This window comes from Penicillium coprophilum (genome assembly GCF_028826855.1).
Source record: "Penicillium coprophilum strain IBT 35676 chromosome Unknown utg000006l_segment0_segment0, whole genome shotgun sequence".
Taxonomy (NCBI): domain Eukaryota; kingdom Fungi; phylum Ascomycota; class Eurotiomycetes; order Eurotiales; family Aspergillaceae; genus Penicillium; species Penicillium coprophilum.
In genome coordinates this window covers 3,608,115-3,621,448 of record NW_026622725.1, presented here as the reverse complement: position 1 = coordinate 3,621,448, position 13,334 = coordinate 3,608,115, and the positions used below count along the sequence as shown (strand labels likewise).

At 49.9% G+C, this 13,334-nt stretch overlaps 5 protein-coding genes across 5 annotated transcripts; 2 read left to right on the top strand and 3 right to left on the bottom strand.

Annotated features, from left to right (window-relative positions):
- Nucleotides 1-177: 177 nt before the first annotated feature.
- Nucleotides 178-1,576, top strand: N7500_010346 (uncharacterized protein; the record flags this gene model as incomplete). Its single annotated transcript, XM_056681484.1, has 2 exons — nucleotides 178-360; nucleotides 419-1,576. The coding sequence occupies 2 exons, from the start codon at nucleotides 178-180 to the stop codon at nucleotides 1,574-1,576; spliced, it is 1,341 nt and encodes a 446-aa protein (XP_056528866.1).
- A 1,868-nt stretch (nucleotides 1,577-3,444) lies between these two features.
- On the bottom strand, nucleotides 3,445-3,774 carry N7500_010345 (uncharacterized protein; the record flags this gene model as incomplete). The annotated part of the gene is made up of 1 exon (XM_056681483.1): nucleotides 3,445-3,774. The coding sequence occupies one exon, from the start codon at nucleotides 3,772-3,774 to the stop codon at nucleotides 3,445-3,447; it is 330 nt and encodes a 109-aa protein (XP_056528865.1).
- A 43-nt stretch (nucleotides 3,775-3,817) lies between these two features.
- Nucleotides 3,818-7,729, bottom strand: N7500_010344 (cation-translocating P-type ATPase; the record flags this gene model as incomplete). Its single annotated transcript, XM_056681482.1, has 1 exon — nucleotides 3,818-7,729. The coding sequence occupies one exon, from the start codon at nucleotides 7,727-7,729 to the stop codon at nucleotides 3,818-3,820; it is 3,912 nt and encodes a 1,303-aa protein (XP_056528864.1).
- A 1,213-nt stretch (nucleotides 7,730-8,942) lies between these two features.
- Nucleotides 8,943-9,533, top strand: N7500_010343 (putative urea hydro-lyase/cyanamide hydratase; the record flags this gene model as incomplete). Its single annotated transcript, XM_056681481.1, has 2 exons — nucleotides 8,943-9,002; nucleotides 9,327-9,533. The coding sequence occupies 2 exons, from the start codon at nucleotides 8,943-8,945 to the stop codon at nucleotides 9,531-9,533; spliced, it is 267 nt and encodes an 88-aa protein (XP_056528863.1).
- Nucleotides 9,534-9,871: 338 nt separating this feature from the next.
- Nucleotides 9,872-13,278, bottom strand: N7500_010342 (nucleoporin Nup84/Nup107 family protein; the record flags this gene model as incomplete). Its single annotated transcript, XM_056681480.1, has 6 exons — nucleotides 9,872-10,254; nucleotides 10,308-10,435; nucleotides 10,488-10,797; nucleotides 10,851-12,872; nucleotides 12,923-13,181; nucleotides 13,231-13,278. The coding sequence occupies 6 exons, from the start codon at nucleotides 13,276-13,278 to the stop codon at nucleotides 9,872-9,874; spliced, it is 3,150 nt and encodes a 1,049-aa protein (XP_056528862.1).
- Nucleotides 13,279-13,334: the final 56 nt, after the last annotated feature.

The window sequence follows — 13,334 nt, the reverse complement described above, 5'->3', positions numbered from 1 at the left end:
TTGAGAATATGGATGTATCAAATAGGGAATATCCAAGGGAGGACGGGGATAAAAGAGAGCAGACGTCGGTGAACGGTGAAGTCGGACTTGACATCCTCCGCCCCACATATGAGAACGAGAATACAAATATCCGACTTCCATCTCACATTTTCCAGTAATTTGTTGCATATGTTCAAAATGGCCTCCATCATGCCCTCCCAGGAAGACCTGCAGAAGTTCTACGTCGGCAAAGACATCAACGATGTGCCCAAACCAGCCGCCGTTCTCGATGTAGCAATCATCCGACGGCACTGCGAGACGATGCTACGCACTATCAAAACACTCGACGTCGGATTCAGAGTTCATGTAAAGTCCCACAAGGTGAGAGGATTCGAGCACTACGCCATCAACACAATGACACCCAACTTACGAACTACAGACACCCGAGATCGCCAAGCTCCAAGTCGGCGACAGGACTGAGGCCAATTTTATAGCCTCCACAGTCCTAGAAATCGAGATGATGATCCCTCTGCTACAGGATCTGAAACAAAAAGGTCGCAAAATCAACATTCTTTACGGTATCCCCCTCGTCCCATCACAGGTACCACTGCTAGCCAAAGCAGCTCACGAGCTCGGCGAGAACAGCATCGCTGTGATGATCGACCACCCAGATCAACTTCCCCACCTGGAGAAACTATCTTCTCTAGCAGGACATCCAGCCTGTGTCTTTGTCAAGGTCGACACGGGCTATCACCGCGCCGGCTTACCGCCCGTATCCCTCAACAAGAACGGGTTGCTTGAGAAACTCGCCTCCGCAGAGGAAACAGGCGCGGCAAGACTCCTCGGTCTATATTCACACAGCAGTCTGAGCTATAGCGGGACAACTCCAGAGCAAGCTATGGGTCATCTAATCAGCGAGATCCGCGGATGCAAAGATGCCTTGGAGAAGAACTTGCACCTACTGCCCAAAAGGGAACTGGTCATTAGTGTCGGTGCTACGCCGCAGGTAGTCTCGTCGCAGAACTTGCTACGTGAAGATTCTCCCTATGCGGAAGCGCGCGAGCTCAAGACTTTACTACGCGAGACGAATGTCGAGCTGCACGCTGGTGTCTATCCCATCCTGGATATGCAGCAATTCTCCACACATGCTAGTGCTGATTCTGGACTTTTGGAGGATGAAATTGCCATCTCAGTGGTAACCGAAGTATGCAGTGTCTATAACGATGGCGAGCGTGAAAAGCCCGAGGCGCTCCTGGCTGCAGGGACGCTCGCGCTGGGTCGAGAGCCGTGTCCGAGTTACTCGGGCTGGGGAGTTGTTTCTTCTTGGCAGTTGGATGGGGTTGAAAAGTCCTCATTGGAGAGACTGGTTGTTGCGAGGATCAGCCAGGAGCACGCGATTGTCACTTGGGGGAATGAGTCCCAGGCGAAAATTCCCCTGCGTATTGGACAGGTGGTCAAAGTGCACCCAAATCATGCCTGTGTGACTGGTGCCTTTTACGGGTGGTATTTTATTGTCGATTCGGATCAAGACAGCGACGCTACTCGGATTGTGGATGTTTGGGTTCGGGCTAGAGGGTGTGGTATGAGGGCCTGGTAAAGTACGCGTACAGTTTCATGTAGCGAGGGAGGGGGGAAGGAGATAAAGTAAATTGTGTGTCCTGAAGCACCAGTCAGTAACCTAGGATACTCCATGGTTAGAGCACTTTACCCAAGATTGCTGTGTATCAACCTGCATTCAATCCTTCTAGTGTCTCCCAGGGCCATTGGCATGGACTTATACGCTTGTACTGGCCTCAGTAGCTGCTATAACTAGCCTAATTTCTATCTGGATAAGTCCAGAGCAAAGCCTTTTAATTCTCTCTTTTCACTTGCTTTGTCCTACTATGGCCCAACAACCACATCCATTGGTATTGATGTGGCCCAGGCCATCACAATCTTTCACTGGGTCATATCTATATGAATTATATATATTTGTATGAGTTGAAAACCGGAAAGATACTCGAGCCTCTCACGGGCAATATGCAAATTTCTCAATCCTCGGAATAGTGGACATTGTAGGCAGATATATATCTCTTTTATAAAGGCAGTCTACCCCATCGCTGTATATTGTATCAAATACAATACCGGCGGGGTTAATCTGGGGCACTCGGCACAGTTATATAGTTGACTAGATATCAATAGGTAAAATGCCTTTCTCGTCCCCATATATGCGATTCTGAAAGCCCGGTACGCATGTCAACTGCAATATGTCTTGGGCGTGTTGGGTTACCCGCCAAGAAACTAAGACCTTCAACTCCCCCTGCTTGCTATTTTTGATAATCGCTCACTCTCAGTAAGGAGCCGGACGCAATAGAAGCCAAGTTGGCAGGGAACACAAGCACAGAAAGCCGTGCCGAAGAGTGGGCTGCTTTCTTCGCCTTGCATACGGAATGTATCCTACGTTCCGTACCATTTCAATCAACAAAGAATAATTACTAAGCAGATAATAACGAAGCATATGATAGCATGTCATAGTCACATCGTAAGAAGTTCGTGTACACGGGTTGTTTTTCCAGTAGGTAGGCTACGGCGTCATTATAGAATTCGTATGAGAGGGTGAATGATGATTTGACAATTAAGTAATTAGTTATCTCGAGTCAATTTCAACAGGAGCCCCTGTAGCGCAATTGGAAGCGCGTATGACTTCTACGAATCATAAGGTTATCATAAGGTTGCGAGTTCGAGCCTCGCCAGGGGTTTACATCTCCGATATGTTTTTCCAACTTTTTTTGCTTTTAACCAGTTAAAGTAACTGTTGAAAGGATTAATAATTAACTAAATATTCAGCGTATTCTATATGCAAGCTGGTCACCCCAAACATATCGAGATTTTACAAACTTGTATCGTAACAGCTATAGTATATTGATTATCATTTTTTTACAAGTAGTGCCCTAAGCTAGAGTACAGGCTTACAATATATGAACGTTGTAAGCCGTAGTATACGTCGTGACTGACATGAAAACTAAGACCTGGAGCAACTAACCAGTGAATGGTTCAGCAGTATAAGTAAGCTAAAATACAAGTCTGTAGAAAGGATTTAGACTAATTTACATAGAAAAAAACGTAGTATCTTCAGAATATTTGAGAATTTTACAATCAGACACAGCAGAAAAGAAAAAGGAAAAGAGAAGGAAAGAAAAAAGTCGAATGGCGCCTTGGCCTTGTATGCGCCGAGAGATATCCAAAAGCAAAGAAAAAAAAGGCCATCCTGGCCACCAAACCCAAATGCAAATGACAGTATGAACCCAAAAAGTACAACAAGAGTCTATGCCTAATTTTCATCAGCATTGCGCCGAATTACCCATTCCCAGACACCGAAAATAGAAGCAGAGTTGAATCAAAAGGGGAATAGGGGGGGCATGATTAAAGTGGGTTTCCCGAAAGGGGAAGAAGAAAGGAGGATAAGAAAGGCAAGAGAGATGGGGCTCAGACTTGCGACTGGCTAATACTCGATCTCGATCTTGATCGCTGAGACAAAGAGCGACGGCCACGGCTAGAAGGAGCGCGATCTACCGGTGGAGCATGCTCGAAGAATGGAATCAAGTCCGGGTTCTGGCTCGGGGGTGACCTGGATGTCGCGGAGTACTCGTTCAGAATACGATCATCAGCGGCGGTATCCGGGTGTACTTCGATTCCTGGCTCGCGATCAAGGCCGCTGTGAGGGCCGCCGTTTGTCGGGAAGCTGATGGAGTCGGACCCATGGGTTCGCTCGATGGGAGACCATCCGCCAATACTACCGGCAACGATGCCGGCCATAGCAGCGGCGGGTCCGAACACCGAGTCCGATCGTGACCGTGTATTACGTCTGGAACGAGACTCTGGAGTGGTCGGCTGGGGGGGTGGGACTGCCGTTGTCGTTGTCGTCGCCATTGGGAGTTGGTGGGGCGGAGGAATCACGCGAGCGGGAGCCACTGCGAGACCGAGGAAGGAATTCCTGGGGGTGTTGGAGCTTGTGGCGGATGTTGCGCAGACGGCCACCGCGGACACGCTTGATGAAGGCGAGCTGATCGCGGATTTCTTCCAATGCGGGATTCCACTCGTAATTGCGGTCCTCGTCTGAGATGACCAATTCGGGACCCTTGTTGCGATGCCAGAAGTGGGGAACGAGCCTTGCGCAGAATTCATCTGGAATAAGACGAATGATCACGGCGATGGGAATGGATATCGCTCCAAGTACAAGACTCACAGCCCATTGCGAGCCTTCGTTAAGACGCTTGACGGAGAAGGCAGCGCCACCAACAAAGATGATCAGGATTTGACCCCCAATAATGATGAGCTGAATACCAATGAACCAACGGTTCTTCAAAATTGCTTCCAAGATGTTGAGCTTGTTGTCAATACGACGGGAATTGTACTGGTTGAAAATTTGCATGAAGACAAAAGTGTTGAAAACCACAGTCTGCAGATGCCCTTCATCCCAAGAGAAAATCTTGGATCCGGCGAAATTCAGAACGAAAGTTACAACCAATTGATAGATAGACTGTCCGATGATCATCTTCCACATTGTCAGAGTAATGAGCGGATCGGCTTTCGATTCGGGTCTGCGGTCAAGTACTGTGGGTGTAGGAGGATCTGTCGCCAAAGCGAGAGCGGCAAACGTGTCCATGATCAAATTGACCCACAGCAACTGTACTGCACTGAGCACAGAGTCCTCACTATCACTAGCCACTGCAGAGACGAAGGTGAGAATGACGGCGGTGATGTTGACGGTGATTTGGAACTGAAGGAACTTCTTGACGGCGTCACAGACGGTGCGACCCCATGCCATAGCCTTGACAATAGATGAGAAATTGTCATCCATAAGAATAATGTCAGAGGCCTCTTTGGCAACTTCGGTACCAGTGACACCCATTGCAAAACCAACATCGGCATTCTTGAGGGCCTGAGCGTCGTTGGTACCGTCTCCAGTGACAGCAACGGTCTCTCCAAGCTTCTTGAGTTGATTGACCAGGATCTTCTTATCGTCGGGGCTAGAGCGGGCGATGACCTGGAGTCTTGGGATGATTTGATTCATTTGGCGTGTGCTCAGCTTGCGGAATTTGGGTCCCTCAATCGCGATACCGCCAGGTGTGTAGATGCCACACTCCTGGGCAATAGCCTTGGCCGTTACGATGTTATCACCAGTCACCATCCTGACAAACACTCCAGCACGTTGGCATGTGTGCACTGCCTCGGCAACACCTTCTCGGACAGGGTCCTGAATACCAAAGATTCCCAACATTGCCATGTCCTTGAAGATAGGTTCGAATACTGCCTGGTTGCGATCGGTTTCCGCGGTAGGGGCGCCACGAGGTGGCCATTGATCGAAGTCACGGTAAACCAGCGCAATACATCTGAGGGAGCGGGTGGCGTAGTTGTTCATGATGCTGTCCAGTGCAGTCTTGTTCTCCTCAGTAACAGGAGTCTCTGACAGAGAGTCAGTGGGGTCTCGGAGGATGCGGGTCGACTTGGCGGCTAGAATCTCCGCGGCACCCTTGACTAGCATTCGGTATTTTCCATTCTCCAATTGGACTACGACTGCCATGCATTTTCGGCCAGAGTCGAATGGGAACATCTGGGCGAGCTTGCCATTTGCTCTCGCTTCGCTAAGGACCCCCATTCCGAGGTAATCCCTAGCGAAAGTCAAGAGGGCGGTCTCTGTCTTGGATCCAACGTATGTCTTGACTCCATCTGCCTCGCCTTCGAATGCGGTTGAGTTGTAGACAATCGACTGAAGTAGAACATCCTTTACCGAAGAAGATAGAGTAGAGACAAAATCGGGCGCGGTAATCTCACTCTGATCATCAGACGACACACCAGAATACTTTCCGAACCGAGACGTTGTACCTAGCGTCGCAGCCACTGCTGTCATTTTATTCTCTGTCAAGGTTCCTGTTTTGTCGGAGCAAATCGTGGTGGCATTACCCATAGTCTCGCAGGCTTTGAGATAGCGAACCAGGTTATTATCTTTAAGCATTCGTGTCGTGGCAAAGGCCAGAGCAAGGGTGACAGCCAGTGGTAGACCTTCCGGCACCGCAACGACGACAATTGTAACAGCAACAATGAAAATCTGCAGGAATGCTTGACCCTTGGCGTCCGCACCACCCTCGATATCCTTAAGACGAACCAAAAACTTGATGAAAAGAACCACAAACAGCAATAACCCAGAAGCGAGACCAAGCTTGGCAATGTACTCAGCCAACTTGTTGAGCTTGGTTTGCAAAGGCGTTGTCTCGCCCTCCTCTTGGAGGGACATCATCGTCCGGCCGAAGGTAGCGTGCATACCGGTAGCGGTGACCAAAAAGGTGCCGACGCCCTCAGAGACCTTGGCACCAGAAATGATGAAAGGGTCCATCTTCTTCAGGTCTTCATGTTTCTCGATTGTCTGGTACACTTCTTCGCCAGGGGTTTTACGGAGGACATCAGACTCGCCAGTCGCCGAAGATTCGTCGCATTTGAGGTCGTGGCACTCGACCAAAATCCCATCAACTGGGACCATATCACCGGCTTCCAGAAGCATCAAATCGCCAACCAAGACGTCGTGAATGGAAATTTCCTCCGTTCGGCCGGATCGCTTTACCTTGACCTGTCGATTCTCCTTCTTCTTATTGAGTTTTGCGAATTGTCGTTCCTTTTGCCAGTCATTTGCTGCACCGACTGTAACCACGATAATAATGGCCACGAGAATGGCCAAACCTTCGACCCATTCAACGCCCGGTTCATCAGGATTTGCGGGATGGATCGATTGCGGGATTCCCACAGCAAGTGAAACTATAGCCGCAATTGTCAACAAGATCAACACCTTGTCGTTGTAGGCAATCCACGCAAGCTCCCAGATAGTCTTCAACTTCCTCTCTGGAAGCTTGTTGTCTCCGTAGATTCGTCTGCGGTCGGCGAAGGATTCTCCGCCCTGGGTTATGATGGAGCTCTGGGCAGCTGGCGGTGATGGCTTCGGCGAGGCAGATTTGGGTATATTATTTGGTGACGTGGGTGAGGCAGGTGAGACAACGTCGTCAAAGCTGACAGTTCCATCCAGGGTTGTCTCATCAACACTCAAGCCACTTTTGACATCGGTTCGGAGTCCCTTTTCTAGTCCTCGCAGGCCCCCCAACGCATGGAAGGCGGCAAAGCTCTTTGGATTGAGAAGCTTGTTCAGCTGACCAGGCGAGAAAGCGAATTTGTTATCCTCGACTTCGAACTCAGATTCGCGGCCGGGGTCTGGGGTCAGGGCATCCTCATCGTGTATGTCGTTTGTGGCGGCGTGCTTGGCCAAATCCGATCTCGATTCGTGAGAGGTGGAGGGCACATATGTCTCGCCCCCATAGGTGCTCGATGTTTGGCTGGTCTCGTCCGACTCTAGGGAATTGCCTCGGGAGCGTGCTCCGGGGACAGAAAGGAAGTTGGAATGCGCCTCAGGCGCTTTCGACTTGGGTGACGAAATATTGTGGGGTGACGTCGGGCGACTCTCTAGGTCACGAGCTTCGGAGGATGCATTGGATCGAATTGAGGCCGTGGACCGCATATCGGTGGGGGAGACACTGCCATTGTTCAGTAGTGCGCTGGTGTCGGTAGCATGTGCGTGATCGGTATAGTTGTGTGATCCTCCCGAGAGGACTTGGACAGGAGGGTATTCGGAATCGGGGGAGTTTACGGCTGAGGTGTCGATGGTAATGGTCGGCGCGCGCTCTCTGCGCAGGCTCGATTGGCCTGGCTCATCATTTCGGTCAGACATCGTGGCAGTGTCTGTTCACAATCGATTCATGCGTGGCTCACACCCGGGTGTATGGGCGGGTTCCTGTGGATAAGGAGAAAGTAGAAAGAATCATAAGGGCTGGAACTTGCAAGGAAACAAGATAGGAGGCGAGCTTAGCGGCAATCATGTATTGCCCCCCGGGAACGTCAAGTTTCTCTATCCACTATGGTCGAGAACTTCCTCTCTTTGGATTTTGAACTCCACCCGGGTCTTGCACCCCGTTCTTGTATAGGACTCTCTATAAACTCCCCTTCAACCTCTACTATTTTATGCATTCTAGGGAGAAAAATTCGTTGGTATGAATAACTAAGGAGCACAATACGACCGCAATACCTCGTTGTATACGGAGTCCGTACCCAAATATGTGTTCTGCACTGCCTCATTGCCAAGACATCAACATGCCCAAAACCTGGATTCGGACAATAAGGGGTAGAATTTTTTCATTTGACGATTGTTGACTGGAAGATCGGAGTTTTCATCTCGAAGGACTCTGTATGGAGGACTCTGTATCGAATTCTCTGTACAAAAGACGTGTCTATAGAACTTCGAAAGTGGTGACGTCCCCTATTTCCCTTTGACACGTCGAAGAAACTCTGCTTCCGGAAACAAGTTCGGGAAAGCTCAGCCACACTCAGACCATCCTTGCATCGTACGGCGTATCGAGTATATAGAACGTATGGGATGAAAATCACAGGCTTAGAACCGTAAAAAAGGGCCTCCCAATCGGGCATCTATAGCTACAAGGTGGACCTATATATCCCTCATAAGGTCCAACCCAACCAGCAAATATGGCTTCACCGTCCCCACCCTTTTAACACTCGCAACCTCCCAACCCCAATCTCAATCCCAACCCCACAGCCCAGCGCATCAACGCTTATGCACGCACGCGCCTCCCCGAACATACCACTGACGACAGGTTGACCACATTGGGCTCGCGATCAAACGGTACTAATTCCCGTTTGTGGACTAGAACTGTGATGAGACTTTTATCCTTGTTTGTTACATGCTATTGGGACCAAAATTGGAATCACGCAGGCCGATACCACCAGACGGAGTTTTGACTTCTTCGACGGCCTGTTGGCATTGCGTGTCTGGCAGAATGATACGGGGACGAAGACGAAGACGAAGACGAGGCTGATGTAGGGTTGTCCATGGCCGTGATCGGGGAGCCTGTCCGTACTTGAGTGAGGCGATGGCCCCGCGTAAACAGGAGGAGAATGTGGCGATCATTCGACATCGGGATTTGTCGTTTGTGGGTAGCATTACTGCTGTGGAACAGTTGTTGCAGCCAGCGATGACATTAGGTATATACTCCGTATATGTTTGTCAATTGATGTCTATATGCGGTTAAGATATCCTCTCTGCATCCATCTGTGCAACTATACCAACTATACCTCGTACAATTACTGAGACACCTAGATGACTGCTGTTCCCATGTTATTCTCTTGCTGTTCTCTTGCTGTCCATGTTCATGTCTATTGTGCTTCAAAGACCTGACCTTTCTCTGAAACTTTTGACTTGAGGTCTACGCAATACAAGATCATCAGCTGATCTCTGAATACTAATCTGCAGATAGCATCGGCGCATGAACCCGATCTCCTTCATGCAGATACTATGTATCGAGTATGTCGTGACGCATTTCCTGCGCAAGTGTTCGAGCCACTGCGTTGCAGCCACAATCCAGCGAGAGAAGTGTCTCAAGCCTTGGGCACAAACCACCGCTTTAGGCGAGAAATTCCCCGCTGATTGTCTGGGAAATACACCAATGGCGCCATATAAGTGACTAGGTACGTTTTAGTGTGCCTAATCCATGTGTAGTGTATGTAGGTAGTGTTCTTTCATAATTTAACCTCCGGGTTTGATACCAATGACCTACTAGTGGCTAGGCATAGGCAAGGTGACGAGAAACGAGTAACACATAATGAAAACCGCAATCAAACTTATATTGTTGACAAACGATGTCGATGCATTCGTAGATGTCCTATTGACATGTAACAGTAAAATAAAGTAACCTGTCCCTCCATGTTTGATCCAGTTTCGTTCGTATCAGAGCCTTGCCGTTAAAAAACTAAAAACCACTCAAATCCCATGCTAATGTACACAGAACAAATTGCCGCTGATCTACTGTTCGCGGTCTGGGTCCGATACAATCCCAAGCCTCTTCTTCTCTTCTTCGGAGATCGTGACATCCCAGATCTTCAATTCCTGGCCCTTTTCAAAGGTTGTGTGGTCCATCGAGGACTTGCGCTGGGTGGAGTCTCGGATGACCAAGGCCTTGCTCGACAAAGCAAGGACATCGACGAGCTCAGCCATGCGTCGTGACTTTGTAAAGGCGCGAGTGACATGCTCGTAGTTTGCGACCCAGATAGACACAATCATGCAAGATGTCAACAGATCGTGTCGCTCGAGGGTGTGACTGGCGTAGTACAAGGCATTGTGCCAATCAAGAATCAGCTCTGGAACGTAGGTTGTCCGAATGTACTCAAAGTCTTGTTCCTCCTCGGCTGTAAAAATAGATTAGTATTGAGTTTCCAATGCCGCGACATCAGGTACATACCATCAGTAGATGTGGGCAGCCACTCTTCAGCGACTACTTGCCCAACCCATTCTTCTAAAACAGCCACGCATTCATTCATGTCTTGACCCATGCCATTCAAGGTGCCCGAGTCACGTCGGCGTTTGGTCCTAAATTGATTAGCTTTGGTGGTGAGATGAAGTAGGAAAAGGAAAGGCTCACTTGGACATCTGCTCGTGCACCAAGGCAAACTGCTCCACCCCATCGAACCCGAGAGCCAAACTCTCCAGATCTAAAACCCGGTGAGCTCGGTAATATGCTGAAACCAGTGCAACATTGTTGGAGCCGGACAGACTTCGGCGGTGGAGGCTGTTCCTCTTTGATTTGCTGGGACTAGTTGGTGTGGCTGCTTCGGTATGTCCTACTTCCTGCGGAGGCATGGAAATGATATCGGATCCGAATTTTTCAATTGAGATGTCAGCCAACCGAAGACGGAAACTCAACTCGCGAGCAGCGGCAAGCTTATCAGCAACTAGTAAAAGTCAGTTCGGCGGATCCTCAGCAACAGCAGGAACGAATACATACGGAAGAACTTGCGATACAGCCAGGATCCAAGATCGCAAATCTTATCCCACTGTCCATCTATGTAGCGAAGCCACTCCAGACTGCGAATCATCCTGTCGTCTTCCGGAGCGACGGAGGTCCCAATCAGGTCGGTCTTAGGTGATACCAATGCCCGGGAACCGTCAGGTCGTCGAAGCACTCTGGAATAGCCAGTGACGCCTCTAGAGTGTTCAATCGCAGATACATTCTCCTTCACCCACGCCCATTGGACATCGAGGACAGTTTCCATGTCAATCTGATGTTTCTGCGCGAGCTTAACTTGCTGGACCTTTTCTTGTGGGTCCACAATTTCAATCAGAATCTTGGATAGAACTTGGTGTCCCATCGTTGCGGGGAGAAGAGACACGTAAAGGGGGACAAGATGGAATAGACCCCTATCTTCCAGGTTGGCAATATGCCCAGCCAAGATCACCGACGCCGTTTCAACGAAGTGGGCATCCGCGCGGGCGTAGCCCCTCGCACTGGCCACAACGTAAACATGAGCTGCAATTCTGAGAGCTTCTTCATCATCGGCAGCTATGAGGAAAGACTCATCTACTGGCTTGCGCACAATGTCAGGGATGACAGAATTCTTCCCATATTTATCGGCGCTGACTTGAGATACAGCTTGAGCCAAAGAAGTGAAGAATGAATCGTAGCCTTTGCTGAGGATAGTGGCTTGGATGTTGCGGAACGGATTGCGCGCTTCGCCGCTGACTCGGTCATTGCCTTTGAGATAGACGAGGAACTTCTGAAGTTCGGCGTGCCCAGCCGGTTCCGGCTGAAAGGCAACGGCGGTGTTGGGAGAGTGGCTGAGCTTCCGCTGGAATTGCTTGCAAAATCCCTGATAGCGGGAGAGCACGACACGGTTAAAGTACACGTAAAGGAAGTCGTCCCAGCTGCGGCAGACACTGGCTGCAGCATCGGTTTCACCAGCGAGCAAGGCATAGACTGCTCGCTGAAATTCATCAGTATTGGGGTCGCGCGTTAGCGCAGCGCAGGCGGTGCGCCATGAATCGTGAGATCGACTGTTCATCAAACGTGTGTGCCCATCGTCAGATGGATATCGAGAACTTCCTGACTTGGGATCCACACTAGAGCCACACAAGCTGACAGCCCTCCATCCTTCCAGACGGGTCTCTGCCCATTCACGAATCTTAGTCCAGTTCTCGCCTTGTCTAAGCATCTTCCAGCAAGATATCCAGGTAGCGCGCTCGTGGAATTCGTCCTGCTTTTGTAAACTGTGCTTTTGACGAGTGATGGCATCGGGATCGAGTTGAGTGATAAGTGGCTTCTGTTCATCGTTGCTCAAAAGCGAGCGCGAGATTCCAGGGTCATTGGGCTCGAGAGGTTGTGGCCAGGCGCGCAAACGTTTGTGGCCCTTAATCGCTTCTTTGGTAAAAAGCCAACCGGTTGTCCACAGTCCTTGGCCTCTTTCTGCTTGTCCCTCCATTTCCGTGATCAGGGTATCGAATTCTTGGCTTGCTGTCTTGGAGGTCTCCTCCAACCATCGCATGGCAACCACGCATTCAAGGCCATATTGGTCGGCATTGAGGAACTCCTCCCAAATCTCACGATCACTCGAGTACCGGTGAAGGTTCTGGAAAGCTGTCTGCCGTCCTACTTTGTAACTGGCCCGGCTGGAGGGGTCGTCAATACTGATCAGGTTAAGAAGCAGGCGCCAAGTGTCGGCTTCAAGTTGCAATCGCCGTATCTCCTCGTAACTTTTGCTGTCTTGCGATCCGCTTGACCGGAAACCTGCTTTTGTCCGGTCAACGTTCTGTTGGGTCTCGATTTCCTTGATTGCATTGTTCGCGATGTCACGGTAGCTCTGCACGAGCTTGTAAGCTGCCTGAGCGCTGTTGAAATCGTCGGTTGAATTGTCGCGCTTGAACTGATCTAGCTTGTCGGCAAATGCTTCGATCTGGCGAGTGACGCGGTCAGCCGTCCGGCGAAGGGGGTGCAGTGCTTCCTGGGCGCCTGCGGCGGTGAATAGCGGAGTGTCTGGAACAAAGTTAGCAAATGAGATCTAGAGAGTAGCTCTTGAAACATACCTTGAGATTTGGCGGAAATCCCAAAGGTAGACTGCATAGAAGGCTCGGGATCAGAAACATCGGACCCAGTCTCCGATGCGGTGTCGCCATCCATATCTTCGTCCATGCCATCTTGGTCTTCCGACTGGTCTTCCGATTGATCCTCCGATTGATCCTCCGAAACTTGTTCTTCATCATCCAATTCTTCATCTTCATCGAAAGATTGTTGCGAATCATCGTCGATACTGATGACCTCGGTTTGTCTATGCGGCTGGGGGACCTATACAAAGAATTAGACAAGAAGCAAAGAGCAAAGAAAATGGTCGTACCGGTGTAAATATGGAGGCCCCGGCGGCCGATCGAGTTAAAGGCGCCATAATGGAAGACTTTGGTTAGAAGAGAGCCCTGGGGAGGAGAGAGAGAGAGAGACTTG